The sequence below is a fragment of the Somniosus microcephalus genome, chromosome 4, assembly GCF_052327205.1.
Source record: "Somniosus microcephalus isolate GS21.2 chromosome 4, FLI_Smic_1.0, whole genome shotgun sequence".
Classification (NCBI taxonomy): domain Eukaryota; kingdom Metazoa; phylum Chordata; class Chondrichthyes; order Squaliformes; family Somniosidae; genus Somniosus; species Somniosus microcephalus.
This window is the reverse complement of record NC_140990.1, coordinates 268,122,687-268,137,905: the sequence shown is the minus strand read 5'-3', so window position 1 is coordinate 268,137,905 and position 15,219 is coordinate 268,122,687. Positions and strand designations below refer to the sequence as shown.

The 15,219-nt window shown below is 48.0% G+C and overlaps 1 protein-coding gene across 14 annotated transcripts in view; it reads left to right on the top strand.

Moving 5' to 3' along the window:
• LOC147120445 (RNA-binding motif, single-stranded-interacting protein 1-like) overlaps nt 1-15,219 on the top strand; it is a 661,270-nt gene that overhangs the window by 616,521 nt on the left and 29,530 nt on the right. For 11 of the 14 annotated variants that reach the window (XM_085986391.1, XM_085986393.1, XM_085986394.1 and 8 more), the window contains one exon: nt 12,930-13,045. In XM_085986391.1, coding sequence (XP_085842517.1) covers nt 12,930-13,045 — 116 coding nt within the window. The remainder of the gene's footprint in view (nt 1-12,929; nt 13,046-15,219) is intronic. The other 3 variants (XM_085986392.1, XM_085986395.1, XM_085986405.1) reach the window with 1 other exon arrangement.

Genomic DNA, 15,219 nt, shown 5'->3' with positions numbered 1-15,219 from the left:
CCATATTTAGTTGCGGCCGCCTCCTCCGTGGTGGCCGCTACTAACATCGGGAGACCAGGGCCTTCCTGCAGCCTTAGTGGGGCGCATAAAGGTGGAGGTGCGGCCGGCCGCTTTTTCGGCGGCCGCCTGGCCGCACCTCCCTCCCCGGCCTCCTCCACCACCACCCCCCCCCCCGCGGCATTGCCGGCTGCTTTCCGCAAGCCCGGCACTTCTCCGTGGTGCCGGGCTCATTTGCCGGCACAATCCAGCGGCAATCTCCCCCTTGCAGGCACCTCCTCCTTAAGAGAAGGAGGAGGCCTGCAGTACAGCAGCCTGCCGCACCGCATCGGGTGGCGCAGCGGCTCCTGGAGCGCTGAAATTCACTTTCAGCACCCCAAGCGGGGGCGGGCACACCCTGGAACAGCGCCCGGTTCCGCCTTGGGGCGCTAAAAGTGAAATGGGACGGGCGCAACTGGCTCCGCGGCCAGCGCAAAATTTTCGGCGCAACCCAGCTGGCGGGGCTATACCCAATTTCTAGGCCTGACTGTTTTAAAAAAAAAAAAAAAAAAATGCTAGGAGAAGAAAAAAAAAGAAGAAAAACCTAACAAAACGGCTGCTGATTTCTGCCGTTAGATCGAGGTTTCCAGACATACAACTTCCGGATAAACCAAAGTTTCCTGTAGTCTGTTCCATTTAGACTTATGACATGTACTGCAATACGATTTGGACAGCATTCATGTGTTTCTAATCAGAAAAACATGCATTATCCCAACATTTGAACCTCAATGTGTGCTAAGGTAGGAAATTGGGTCAAAAGTAATGCATCAGAAAATTAGAAAGAATATAAATAAATAAAATAACTGGCTATTAGTAACTTGTAAATTAAATTGCACACTTACTAAGAGCACATGCTGAAACATTTTACAACCAATTCAAAATAGAAACTTTGTGAAATTAATATTGGTATTGTCCCTTAAAAAACAAAAGACTATTCGGCTTAAAATATGAATGACGGAGAAATTCAACTTGAGCCCAAAACGAGCGCAGAGTCAGTGGAATGACTGCTCTGCATGCTAATCTATGCCAGCTTGAGGCCCAAATTTGGCTTTTGGCCTTAATTAAATGCCGCCGGTGACCTGTGGGCGCCAAATCAGGGGTACCTCTCCCAAGCTGTGCCTTGAGCAGGCCAGGAGAGCAGCTATTTAAATTCCCCCCCCCTCCCCCGCAATGTCACCAGCTGCTGTTAAATCCTCAGGCTCGGTGACGTCACCCAACCGTAGGGAGCCGCAACTGCATGGAGCACAGTCGGCAGGGGGCTGAAAAGTCGGAAATCGGGAGGCTCAGGAATCATGAGTGTTGACATTTGGGAGTCTCTGAACTCGTGAGGGCTCTGAAATTGGGGGATGGGTGTTTGAAATCTGAGAGAAGTCTGAAATCGGGGGGCTCGAGAGTAGGGGGGAAGCGAAGGAGAATAGGGGATCAAGGGGAGACTGGGGAATGGGTATCAGGGAAAGATGGAGCCTGTAGAATGGGGACTCGGGGTGAAATGGGGAATTAGGGAGTGGGAGAGAAGGGGACTAGTGGTCGGGGATATGGGATCAAGCGAGTGGGGAAGGGGGGCGGAATGGGTTGGGGGTGGGCATTTCCCACAGAGCCGGAAGCAGCACCAAGAATGTGGTGAGTGAGAGCGGCACTGAGGAAGGAGCAGTCGGGACCGGCACTGAGGAAGGAGCAGTCAGTAAACAGGTAAGTAAAACCCAGAGGCCTAGAAATTCAGTAGCCTGCGCCACCAGTTTGCGCCCAAAGAGGGCTTTTGCACCACTGTGCAAACCTACCGTGATATTTAGCGGGGCGCTAATGGCGGCGTTAGCCATTAGCGCTGCGCCGCCACCGATGACGTCATCGGTGTGCGCAGCGCCCCGCTGGCCATATTTGGTTGCTGCCGCCTCCTCCGCGCCGGCCGCAAACAGCGACCGGTACACGGGGCCTACCTGTGCCGGTACTGGGGCGAGTTAAGGTGGAGGTGCGGCCGGCCGCTTTTTCGGCGGCCGCCTGCCCGCACCTCCTTCCCTGGCCTCCTACACCCCCCCCCCCCCCCCCCCCCCCCCCCCGCGGCATTGCCGGCTGTTTCCAGAGAGCCCGGCACTTCTCCTTGGTGCCGGGTTCATTTGCCGGCACTCGCGAGCGGGGATCGCGCTGTTGCAGGCACCTCCCCCTTAAGAATGAGAGGAAGGCCTGCAGTACCGCAGGCTGCCGTGCCGCAGCGGGTGGCGCTGCGGCACTTTACACGCCGATATTCAGTTTCAGCGCCCCAAGCGGGGCGCCGAAACCCTTGTTTAGCGGCCGGCTTCCACTTGGGGCGCTGAAACTGAATATCTCGATGGCGCAAGTGGCTCCGCGCGCAGCGGTAATTCCGGCGCCCAGGCGAGCTGGGCGCCCCTAACTGAATTTCTAGGCCAGAGACCTTACTGTGGGTAAATAATGAAAGATTATTTTCACTGGTGGGCGAATGGGAAACAAGGGAACAGGAAACGAGGATTCCCACTGGAAGAAACAAAGGGGAAGGGAGGAGGAAAGTTCTTGAACTGAGGACTATTAGACAATGGAATACTTCACCACATGTGGCGATTGAGGTACAGCCTAAAACTTCATTTCAACGGGTATGGGATATATATTTGAAAAGGAGGAATATAAAAAGATCTTGGTTGGGGGGGGAAATGTGATTAAAAGAGAGCGCGGCAGTGCTGGGGTACAAATGGCCTCCTTCTGTGCTGTAATTTCTATAATTCTATGAAAACTTTCCTTTATCGAGTTTGAGCTCAGGGAGTGGTTTCGAAATGTTGGTGCTGAGCTGAGTTTAGGGCGATGTGCCTTGTGAGAAGTGGCCCAAACACTGAGCCCATTGCCCTTTGTGCGATCTCTCAGTTTGGTTCAGGTCAGTCTGCCACCCAGTTTTGACTTGTGAAGTCTAAGTACAGATCAGCTCTGACTGAGGTTCTCAGTTCAGAGTTGTCACCTTCACACACACAACCCGAGTTCAAACCAGAGTCCAAGGAGATAAGGAGAGAGATTGGGCCTGTTAAAAGTGGCCGGGTTTCCCCCTCTTCCCCACCCTCGATGTCCCACTCTTCCCCACCCTCGATGTTCCACTCTTCCCCACCCTCGGTGTCCCATTCTTCCCCGCCCTCAGTTTCCCCCTCTTCACCTGCTCTCAGGTGGTCTCCTGTTGCCTAGAACTTGTTGTACAGCAGCTGCTGGTGCAAAACAACGAGCAAAAATACTCAACTGCAGGGGACCCACCGTTATAATGTAAATACAATAACATTTGTAGAAGTCATGTGATCAGATGTCACGTGATCTGGCATCACATGGTCAGATGTCATGTGGTCAAACCTCCAGGAATGCCAACCACAGTTGGCAACCCCACCTACATATGACCCCAATTTTCATTGAAATAGCCTAATGCCTGTTTCAGGCGAGCACCTTGAATGACCAAAAGTCGCCTGAATCATTATGGCATCCATCGCCATTCTGGTCCAGATTGTACAGGACAGATCACAGCACAAAATTCAGAGGCCTAACACCCATTTTACAGGTACGAAACCGTAAGTTGAATTTCTCCCCAATACATTTTCTTCCTTACACCATCTACAAATGTGATTTTGTAAATTTCCAGTAATGCATGTTTTGTGAAGTAGAATTAGAAAAATGTTTCCACAGCTATGAATTAATGTAGTATTCTGAGAAAAGTAGAATCTTGCAGTAACAGTGTTGCCATTACACTGCACATACTATGATAGTACTGACAGCATTTGTGGAGCAAAGAAATATTCTTGGTCATGTATTTAATTAAATGAGAAAATAAGTTGGGGTAATTGGATGACAGAACAGTTTATCGTTTTTCTTGAAGAGGTCAAATTCAATCCAGACTGAAAGACAAGCTGAATACATTTGTATCACTCACTCACTCTCCCCTTTTTCCTCTGCTTGCTCAAAGGAAATGGATTTTTACCCTTGATCCACACTAAGTTATTTCTGATAGAGTGGTTGATACTGATCCACAGAACTGATATACCCGAAAAGAATAAGGGGGAAAAATTCAGTTGGTAGCGCCACCCGTTAGCGCCTTAAGAGGGCGCTAAGTGGGGCGTAAACCAACTAGCGCCCGGTTGCGGCGATATCTGCGCCTCTCGCGAAATTGACCAGACATTTTGCGGCGGTGCTAAACAATACTGCCCGATCTCCTGCACACGCAGATCTTGACGTCATTCGAGAGTGCAACGCCCTTGGGGCGCCCCGGACTGGAAATTCAGTGGCGCCCCCCTCCTTTCCGCCTGGCGCTACCAACGACAGGTTGACTGGAACGCATCCCAGTCACTGTGGGGCTGGGGGGGCGCTATTTAAAGGGGGTCTCTTCCTGGCTTTTGTGTGGTAGCCATTTTTGCACCACTCGTTCTGAGAGAGAGAGATTTGGAGAGAGACAAAGAGAGAAAGAGAGACTTCTGCATTGAGTCAACGCTGTCTGAGGTAGTTTTGGCTTCTGACCATAACTTTGCAGGTACTTTGCTTTTTGACCTTCATAACTTTGATTGCCCAGATACTATGGGGGCTGCAATGGATGGGAACGTCGTCCTTCTCCATCACATTCGGAGGGCACAGAGACGCAGAGAGAGAGTGGCAATCATGGCCAGACGGAGGAGGGTCAACAGGCCTCGGCACAGGAGACCTTACCCTCCCAGGGTTTTTTGCCAACAGTTCTCCTACATTAATATGTCTGAGGAGCACTGTTTGCGAAGGCTGCGATTCAGCAAGGAGGTGGTCACTGAGCTCTGCCACCTGCTTCAGCCAGATCTGCAGCCTCAACTGAGGAGCAGGACGTCTCTGTCAGTGGCAGTGAAGATAACAGTGGCTCTCAACTTTTATGCCACCGGCTCATTTCAATCAGCTACTGGGGACATCGCCAATATCTCCCAGTTCGCGGTGCATTGCTGCATCCGTCAGGTAACAAATGCCCTCTTTAAAAGGAGATGCGAGTACATCTCTTTCCCCATGACCCCGCACAAGCAGCAAGAACGCGCAATGGGCTTTGCGATGATAGCGGGCTTCCCCATGGTGCAGGGCGCCATTGACTGCACGCATGTGGCTTTGCGGGCGCCACAAGAGAATGCCGAGGATTTCCGCAACCGAAAGGGCTTCCATTCCTTAAACGCCCGGTTGGTCTGTGACCACAGACAGCTAATACTCGCTGTCAATGCCCACTTTCCAGGCAGCAGCCACGATGCCTTCATCCTGCACCAGACTTCTGTGGCAGACCTTTTCCAGGCACCGCATCATCCAGGAGGTTGGCTTCTCGGGGACAAGGGATATCCTCTGTGCACCTGGCTGATGACACCGCTCCATTCACCCAGCACCCCTGCTGAGCTACGATAGGAGAGCCATCAAGCTACCAGGAACATCGTTGAGCACACAATCGGCGTGCTCAAGCAACGGTTCCGCTGTCTGGACCATTCTGGAGGAGCCCTGCAGTACTCTCCTGAGCGAGTCTCCCACTTCGTTGTTGTGTGCTGCATGCTGCATAACCTTGCAATCCTCAGGACCCAGCCAATGCCACCAGACATTGGAGCACCACCAGAGGAGGAGGAGGAGGAGGAAGATGAGGACGATGATCATCAGCAGCACCAAGGCGGGAGGGAGGCACAAAGTGGAAGGGCCGTCCGTCAAAGGCTCATAGCAAGTCGCTTCTAGGCCCCCTCTGAGGGAATGGCTTCTGCCATTCAAACAACCTGAATGAAACCATCCCGCAACCCCTAAGCCGGTCAAGGCAACAATGAGTGCAAAGACCAAACATGTACATTTTGAATACAGACACTTCTTTATTTCACAAACTCTGTGTGTCTCATTTCCGCATGACAAAGTAATAGAAAGAAACACAAGAAAAAGCAGTCATTCACATAACTGGCTCTCTCAACCTGGAGACAATGTCCAAAACAGTAACAAAAATTTGACCACGAACCTCGGCCTTCAATAAAACAATGAAAAACATTTTGCCACACCTCCTACTTTTTGCCCTTCGAGGGTGATCTGCTTCCCTTGCAAAATTCCCCCCTTCCCACCCTGCAGCTCCTCCGTAATTGGACCCCAGTGGCTGGAGCAAGGCTGGGGGAAGGCTGCTGAGTGTCAGAAACTGAGACTGCAGATGCCCTTGAGCGATGGCCTGGACCAGCTCTGGGCCTGGAGGGCCCGGCTGCTGACTGCACCAACTCTGCATGGGTGGTAGCAGTCAGTCCTACAGGTGGTGGCAACTGCAGTAGAGAAGTGCCAGTGGTGGCAGCAGGAATGCTGTCATTTTGAGAGAGGACAGCAACTCCCTGCTCGACCGACACACTGGCACTCCCACGGGGCAGCACTTCAGCATCCGGAGCAATCTGATGGAGCACAGATTGCTGGCCTGCTGCGGCGCTGTGAGAGCCCTGGGGAAATCTGCCCGATCCAGCGAGGGTGGCAGCAGTCAGTGCTCGCGTGGCCTCAATCTGCGTTTGCATGAGACCAGCCACTGACTGCGTTGCAGCACTTAGCATTTGCGTGGCAGCCGCCTGTGCTACAGCGAAGTGCTCCACACTCCTTGCCAGTGATTCAGTGGATTCGGGCAACCTTGCCACTGCAGCCATAAGCTCAGAGTGCCTTTGCTCCGCCTGGGCGCTCATTTCAGCGAGGACCCGCTCCTCGTCTGCGTCCAGTGCAGCAGGACTCGAGGCCATACTCTCCCTCCAGGGAGAAGGCCCCCGAGCTTCCCTACCCCCATCGCATTGCTACAGCCCGCTGGGTCCTGGAGCTTCACCCTCATCAGACCATGCCTTCCCTGGAGGGGAGCAGGGGGGAGTGTCCCCAGTATGGGCATGGGCTGCCTCGGTAGAGGGTGGCGCTGATGGTCCGGCTTCCTCTTCCTCCTCGCCTTCAGCTTCACTCTCACTGGCAGCTTGAGGGCCCATCTCACCTGGTGAATCACCATCTGAAAGCAGGGAGGTACAAGTGTGGCTTTAGCATGAGGACAGGGTGGCAGCAAGGGAGGCATGAGTGCAGCGATTTAGTGATTTGGATTGAAAGTGTCAAAGGCTGCTGTTGTGAGGAACAAGTGGAAGGAGAGAGGACAAAAAGATGATGACCTTACCATTGCTGTCCAGAACGGGGTCTGCATTTCCAGTGGCGACGGGACCAATCACCTGGCTTGCCACAATCCTGTGGATGCGCTCCTCAAGATCGCTGAGGGGTTGAAGCTGAGGCCGCCCTCCACCGGTCCGTTGCTGCTGTCTCCTATTATGAGACAGCTTGGCCTGCAAGAAAAAGGACGGCGTCTGAGTAAATATACAGCCATGGTCTTGCCTGATGTGCCTCCCATAGTTGAATAGCCCTTACTGTATGCAGCCATGGTCTTGCCTGATGTGCCTCCCATAGTTGAATAGCCCTTACTGTATGCAGCCATGGTCTTGTCTGATGTGCCCCCCATAGTTGAATAGCCCTTACTGTATGCAGCCATGGTCTTGCCTGATATGCCTCCCATAGTTGAATAGTCCTTACTGTATGCAGCCATGGTCTTGCCTGATGTGCCTCCCATAGTTGAATAGCCCTTACTGTATGCAGCCATGGTCTTGCCTGATGTGCATCCCATAGTTGAATAGCCCTTACTGTATGCAAAGTGTGGAATGCGCGTGTGTGTTTGATGAAAGGGCCATAGGTGTTGGATAAGTGTTGGTCATTGGGGCTTTCAAGACCCTCTGGCCATAAAGTGAGGTTGAGATGGAGGGGTGAAGAGGTTTTGAAAAAAAGGCACTCACCCTGACGACCCGAGTGAGGTCTTTGAACTTTTTCCTACATTGCACATGGGTCCTAGGCATCATGCTGCTTGAGGAAATGCTTTGAGCCACCTCCCTCCACACTCTTCTGTACTCGCGTGGCAAAGGCCTCCTGCCACTCTCTGGGTACAGAATGGATCTTCTGCGCTCCACCGCACCAACCAGAGCCTCCAAAGCCCGCTCGCAGAAGCACTGTGCTCACTCCCTGGCCCTTTCCATAGTGTCTGGCTGCTAGATTTAGCCACAGGTCTGCCCAGGCCATGATTCAAGGCTCCAGTGAGCAGGGTGTGGCTGCAGAGCAAGAGCGACCCTCCGCTTTAAGAACTGACCAGCGCCAGTGTGTCTGTGTTCAATCGTTAACTGACAGCACCTGCGCTGCGCTCTCCCTCTGAGGTAGCGCCTCGCTCCTCGGCCTTAGCGCCTTAAGAGAGTTGTGTAGCGCCTGATTTAGCGCTCCAATCACCTCCAGGGGTGATAAAAGCCAAGTTTGCTGTCAGAGGCGATAATTAGCGCCAGGCGCTAAACTTTGCGCACCGCCAGTAATGGCGCCCCATATGGGGCGATACCGAATTTTTCTCCCTAAAAGTCCTTTTCTGCAGCATTTTGAAATAAAATCATAGTGAAGTGCAAATAAGTGCACCAATTTATCTGTTCAGTCCCCATAAAACAGGGTACAAGTTAAGATGCTCCAGGGTAGATAGTGCGCAGGTCAACAAACCAAATTCTGTCTTAGTGCAATTCTTCCTGGTGAGTTACAAGCAGAATGAACTGATTTATTAAACTTTGAAAATATCATACCATAAGCCATATTAAGTAGCTACATTTTGTTTCTGAATAATAATACACTTCTGCCAAACAACAGTGGAACTGTAGCTTCAAGACATGGCATTATCAAATTCAGTGAAGATAACTAATATTTTAGACCATGAAGTAGCATATTACACATTCTAAACAAACAGCTCAATTACTGAACAGAAATAGACACATTTAACCCAAGATTAATTTAGTCTTTTTCACTCTCTACTGTCTGTGACCTTTTAACATATACTGTTGCCTGGGTTTAAAAAAAAAGTAGAGTTAAATAACACTGCGAACTGTGTGGTGATTCAAAATAATGTACAACAGGAATTTATTTTTAAAGTAAGAAAAAGCTTGCATTTATATAACACCTTTAATGACCTCAGCACGTCTCAAAGCGCTTCACACCCAATAAAATACTTTTGAAGTGTAGTGGCTGTTGTAATGTAGAGAAACATGGCAGCCAATTTGCACACAGCCAAGTCCCACAAACAGCAATGAGATAATGACCAGATCATCTGTTTTTAGTGAAGTTGGTTGAGGGATAAATATTGGCCAGGGCACCAAGAGAACTCCCCTACTCTTCTTTGAATAGTGCCATGGGATCTTTTATGTCCACCTGAGACGGCAGACAGGGCCTCGGTTTAACGTCTTATCTGAAACATAGCTTTTGTGATTCTAAGGAAAAAATACAGTAAAATTAAGAACTTTGGCCTAGAAATTCGGTAGGCTTAGCGCCGCATTTGAGGCGCTAGAGGGCCTAGCGCCGGAGTTATGGCCAGTTGAGAAATTCCCTGGGGCCCTAAATCGGCGTTGCACCGGTAGTGCTGCGCCGGCACCGATGACGTCATCGGTGTGCGCAGCGTCCCGGTTGCCGTGGTAACCCGGCCCCAAGCCGAAATTCAGTTGCGCCCGCCTCGCCCGTGGCAGGCGCAACTAAGACTCTGGCAACAGAGTCTTCCCCCAGTGTGCGCCGGCGCATAAAGGTGGAGCGGCGGCCGGCCGCGTTCCCGGCGGCCGCCTGCCCGCACCTCCCTTCCCGGACTCCTGCATTCCCCCCCCGCGGCCCTGATCAGTGTCTGATGCGAGCCCAGCACTTCCCCGAGGTGCCGGGCTCAGATGTCGGGTCAATCCGCCGGACAGTTGTCGGCTGCAGGCAGCTCCTCCTTAACAGGAGGAGGAGGCCTGCAGTTCCCCCGCCTGCCGCACCGCATCGGGTGCCGCAGCGGGGGATTAGCGCCGGGAAACCCAAGTTCACGCCTGTTTTGAGGCGCTAAAGGAGGGTTTTAGCGCCCGCCGCCGTCTGGGCCCGGCGCACCCGAATTTTCGTCGCGCACTGCCGCATTACCGCTGGCGCAAACTTTCTGGCGCTACAGCCCTGGCAAGACCAAAACCCAATTTCTAGGCCTTTGTACTTTGCGAATATTTTATGGTTAGATTTGTGATATAATAATTGTCAGTTAATTTGTACATGGTTTAATTATATTGATAATATCACTCAAGTGTTTTATGGTCAGGCTCAGAAGTGGAGACTCTGGTATTACTGCATTGCCAGTCATAACGTATTTATTTCTAAAATGTGTAATGAGTTTTCCATAGGAAAGCAGCAATTTTAATGAGTGTGTTTTTGTCTGTAGGATATATCTATATTTAATAAATTAAAAATCTTGCACCTGTGTGCGCTTCCTGTCAGCTTTTCTATTATAAATTCATATACAGTAATCCACATTTATAGTAGAAACTGCCTATGTAAACTTGTCACATTGTAATTGCAACCTCCCATCAGTGGTAGCTCTATAGCAGCTCAGTTTTACTAATTTCAGCTCTTCAACCGGTACTCCAAAGAAACTCCCATACACCAACTAAATATTTCTGCTACCCAAATTGCTGTAAATTGTGCTATCGTGCTATTTAACCAGAAATAATATCTAAGTATTGTATAAAAATAAAGACAGAATGTATGACTCTAAATTGGGGACTGAATTGCCTCTGCATGCCCTGGTTGTATTATCTCTTGCCCTCCAATCCCACTTCACCTGAAGACTACACCTGACTCCCTGTGTGAAGTAGCACAGGAGATCAACTAGTACATATTAATTCAAGGAAATCAAGTGAAAATGCTTTGTAATGTTACATCAGTGGGCACTTTAAGAATATATTTTTTGTTTCCATTAATGTGAAGGATTTTACTTGTTGGCAATGGATTTCCACTTTTTGTAACGTAGTTTTAGCATCATGCAGGATAAAGCTTCTACCCTGTTCCAATAATGGGGTGGATTTTAACAGCAACTTTCCAGCAGGAGACCACTCTGCAGGTTGATTCCCGTCTGGCAGAGGCAGAAGAAGACAACAGCGATTTTATCCACAGGATCTTATTTAAATGCCGCCGGACCACTTTCTGGCCAGTGTATGGTCTGTGCCCATACTGTAGTCAGGAGAATGGTGACCATGCAGTCACACATATTATGGAAAGTTATGTTGCTCACCATGCAGCTCATAAGGAATTCCTGGTACTTGGTGTCAACCTAGCAGGACTCAAACCCTCACATGTCAGTTGCCTGATGACAACTAGTGACTATCCTCCTTGAAAAGAAGGTAAACAGGGTCTCTTAGGGTTGAAGTGGCTTCAAGATGACATGTCGACCAAAGAAAGATTGGAACCAAGTCAATCTTCTATGGCAAACTCGGTAATCTGATATCTAAGGCAAGGAGGTATGCAGTATTCCAAGGGACTGTTGATGGTTGACTAGCAACCTGATTTATTAATGGAACCTGTGTAGACCTGTCACTAGCAGCAGGGGTTCTTCCCACTCAGCTCCAGATAATATTGCAAGCCATGTCAGACAGTGAGCTAGCTAGGCAAGCAGCAAGAAGCTCATCAATGCTAGGCAGATAGACTGCATGGTTTTAGCTAGTTAAACTTTGGGAATGTAGATTTGGGAATTCCTAAGCCTTGACTGTTGTCAACCTGTGTCTAAGTTGTCTAGCCTTGGGTAAATGAGATATATCCCTATAGGGAGAGAGTGTGCACTTCATATCAAGCTAACAGAAATTCTACCTTTGTGGATTTCTCGTTAACTTGGTTTGAAGACGATTAAATATTAGGGGTGGGTTTCTGTATTGTTTGACACCAAGCTGACCAAGAGAAACCTATATTTTGTATAGAATTATGTGCCTAATGACACTCACTTTTGAGTCCAATAAATTCAAGACTTTGCCAGGTTTTAACCAAGCCTATCTGACTTTCTTTCACAATGAATGTGTTTAAAATTTGCCTGGAGGGAACCTTGCATTTGTATAAGATGGGTTACTACTTAACAGTAACACAAAATGCACATTTAAAACTACAAATATAACCCTACAATTTTAAACACTGTGCCAATTTATTTTATAATCACATTTACATGTTTACACTTACTTTCTTGTACTGGCATTTTGATTGATGTCCATCTCCTTTGTTGTGACCATTCTTGGCCGGGTGGGGGGGGTGGAATTGTGAATACTGCTTTTAATTCCATTTGCAGAACAGTCACTGCCACTATATTTGTTTCCTGTGTTCTAATCAGCTGGCTAGAATTGGCCACTCAACACCAAGGAGACAAACTGAGACTGTGTTTAACTCGTAATGCACAAATCCCAGTCAGTTAGTTGTTATTTTACAAGGTTGGAACACAACTAAGCAGTTCTCATATCTTAAACACTGAAAGCTCAGGTGGTTTATAAATCCAACCAACCCCAGGATTTTGTCACACTTTTTTTATTCATTCATGGGATCTAGGCGTCGCTGGCAAGGCCAGCATTTATTGCCCATCCCTAATTGCCCTTGAGAAGGTGGTGGTGAGCCGCTTTCTTGAACCGCTGCAGTCCATGTGGTGAAGGTACTACCACAGTGCTGTTAGGCAGGGAGTTCCAGGATTTTGACCCAGTGACGATGAAAAAACGGCGATATATTTCCAAGTCAGGAAGATGTGTGACTTGGAGGGGAACTTGCAGGTGATGGTGTTCCCATGCACCTGCTGCCCTTGTCCTTCTAGGTGGTAGAGGTCACGGGTTTGGGAGGTGCTGCCGAAGAAGCCTTGGCGAGTTGCTGCAGTGCATCTTGTAGATGGTACACACTGCAGCCACAGTATGCAGGTGGTGGAGGGAGTGAATGTTTAGTATAATACTTGAAGTATGCTGTAATAAAATTAGTTGGTGATGTACTACAGTAATCCAATGCTATTTTTGCAATGTGGTATCATGTTTTTCATTATGTCGTACATACAGTAATATAACTTTTTCAAACCAATTTTCTCTCTACAGCTCCCATAGAACCTTTGCTATGCAAGTTTGCAGATGGTGGCCAGAAAAAGCGACAAAATCAGAACAAATATGTGCAGAATGGTCGAGCGTGGCATCGAGAGGGCGAGGTGAGACTTGTAAGTCTTTTAATGAACTTGAAGTATGCCTGTTGAAATAATATTGTAAGCAAATAGTCAAACTATAGAGTTTAGTGTGATGTTTGCATATTGTTGAAAGAAGATATTGTTACAATTCTTTTCCCACATGGTTCAGTGGCTCATTAGTCACGTCATGGTGACAATAGTCCACCAATAAACATAAGAACATAAGAAATAGGAGCAGGAGTAGGCCAATCGGCCCCTTGAGCCTGCTCCGCCATTCAATAAGATCATGGCTGATCTGATCCTAACCGCCAATCTACTATCACAGAACCATCTCCTGAATCTAACAGAATTAAACACACGAAATAGGAGCAGGACCAGGCTACACGGCCCCTGGGCCCGCTCCGCTACCCACAGGGCCATGACCGATCCGAACCTAGACTCATGTCCAAATTCCTGCCCGCTCCCCGTAACCCTTAATTCCCTTTACTTCTAGGAAACTGTCTATTTCTGTTTTAAATTTATGTAATGATGTAGCTTCTACAGCTTTTTGGGGCAGCATATTCCATGGACCTACCACCCTCTGAGTGAAGTAGTTCCTCCTCATCTCAGTTTTGAAAGAGCAGCCCCTTATTCTAAGACTATGCCCCCTAGTTCTAGTTTCACCCATCATTGGGAACATCCTCCCCGCATCCACCCGATCCAACCCCTTCACAATCTTATATGTTTCAATAAGATCGCCTCTCATTCTCCTGAACTCCAATGAGTAGAGTCCCAATCTACTCAACCTCTCCACTTAGATAGTATGCCCTCTCCAATCATATTTCATTCAACACTGTCCTGCCCAAGGTATGCATGGCTTTGTTCTTTCACTTGCACACAAGCTCTGCTTGTCATTTTCAAAAAATCTTTTTTATATAAATAACATTCAACTCCACAAAAATACATCAGTGCTGTCACAAAAAATAAATAAATAGGCATTTACTGTTGCTTTCCTTTGTTCTTCACAGTTTGTCTGGATAATGCATATTCCTAAATAAAATAAAATATAGGAACCCAACAGAAATTGGAAGTTAATATGAACTGATGGAATACACTAGTGCTAATAACATAAGAACTGTGTTCCACCATTCAACTAGATCATGGCTGATCTGTATCTTAACTCCATGTACCCGCCTTGGCTCCATAACCCTTAATACCGTTGATAAAACAAAAGCTATCAATCTCAGATTAGAGATTGACCTAGCCTCAACAGATTTTTGGGGTAGAGAGTTCCAGATTTACACTACCCTTTATGTGAAGAAGTGCTTGCTGACATCACTCTTGAAGGCCTAGCTCTAATTTTAACATTATGCCCCCTTGTTCTGGACTCCCCCACCAAAGGAAATCGTTTTTCTCTCTCAACCCTATCAATTCCTTTAATAATCTTAACCACCTCAATTAGATCAACTGTTAATCTTCTATTCTTAAGGGAGTACAAGCCTAATCTATGCAGCCTGTCCTCATAATTTAACCCTTTTAGCCCCGGCATCATTCTGGTGAATCTGCTGCACCCCCTCCAAGGCCAATTTATTCTTCCTGAGGTGTGGTGCCCAGAACTGAACACAGTTCTCTAAATGGGTTCTAACCAGAGCTTTATATAACTGTAGCATAACTTCCACCCCTTTGTATTCCAGTGCAATCAATTGTCCAATGTATTTTAAAGACTGACTGAATGACTACAACAAATTACAAGAAGACATTAATAAACTTGCAGAATGGGCATATAATTGGCAAATGAATTGCAACACAGATAAATATTACATTTTGGTAAGAGAAATAAGGAGGTCACATATTTCTTGGAAAATAAGAATCTAAATGGGGTAGAAGAGCAAAAGGATCTCGGAGTACAAATACACAAGTCACTAAAAGTAGGTTAATAAGGCCATAAAAAAGGCAAACCAAGCACTAGGGTTTATTTCTAGAGGGATAGAATTGAAAAGTAGAAAAGTTACTCTAAACGGATCGAACCTTGGTTAGACCACGTGTGTACAATTCTGGTCACCATATTATAAAAAGGATGTAGAGGCACTGGAGAGGGTGCAAAAAAGATTTACAGGGATGATAACCAGAAATTCGAGGTTATACCCATCAGGAAAGGATGAACAGGCTGGGTCTCTTTTTCTCTTGACCTAAACTCGTGCCATCAAGGTCTTTAAAATTATGAAAGG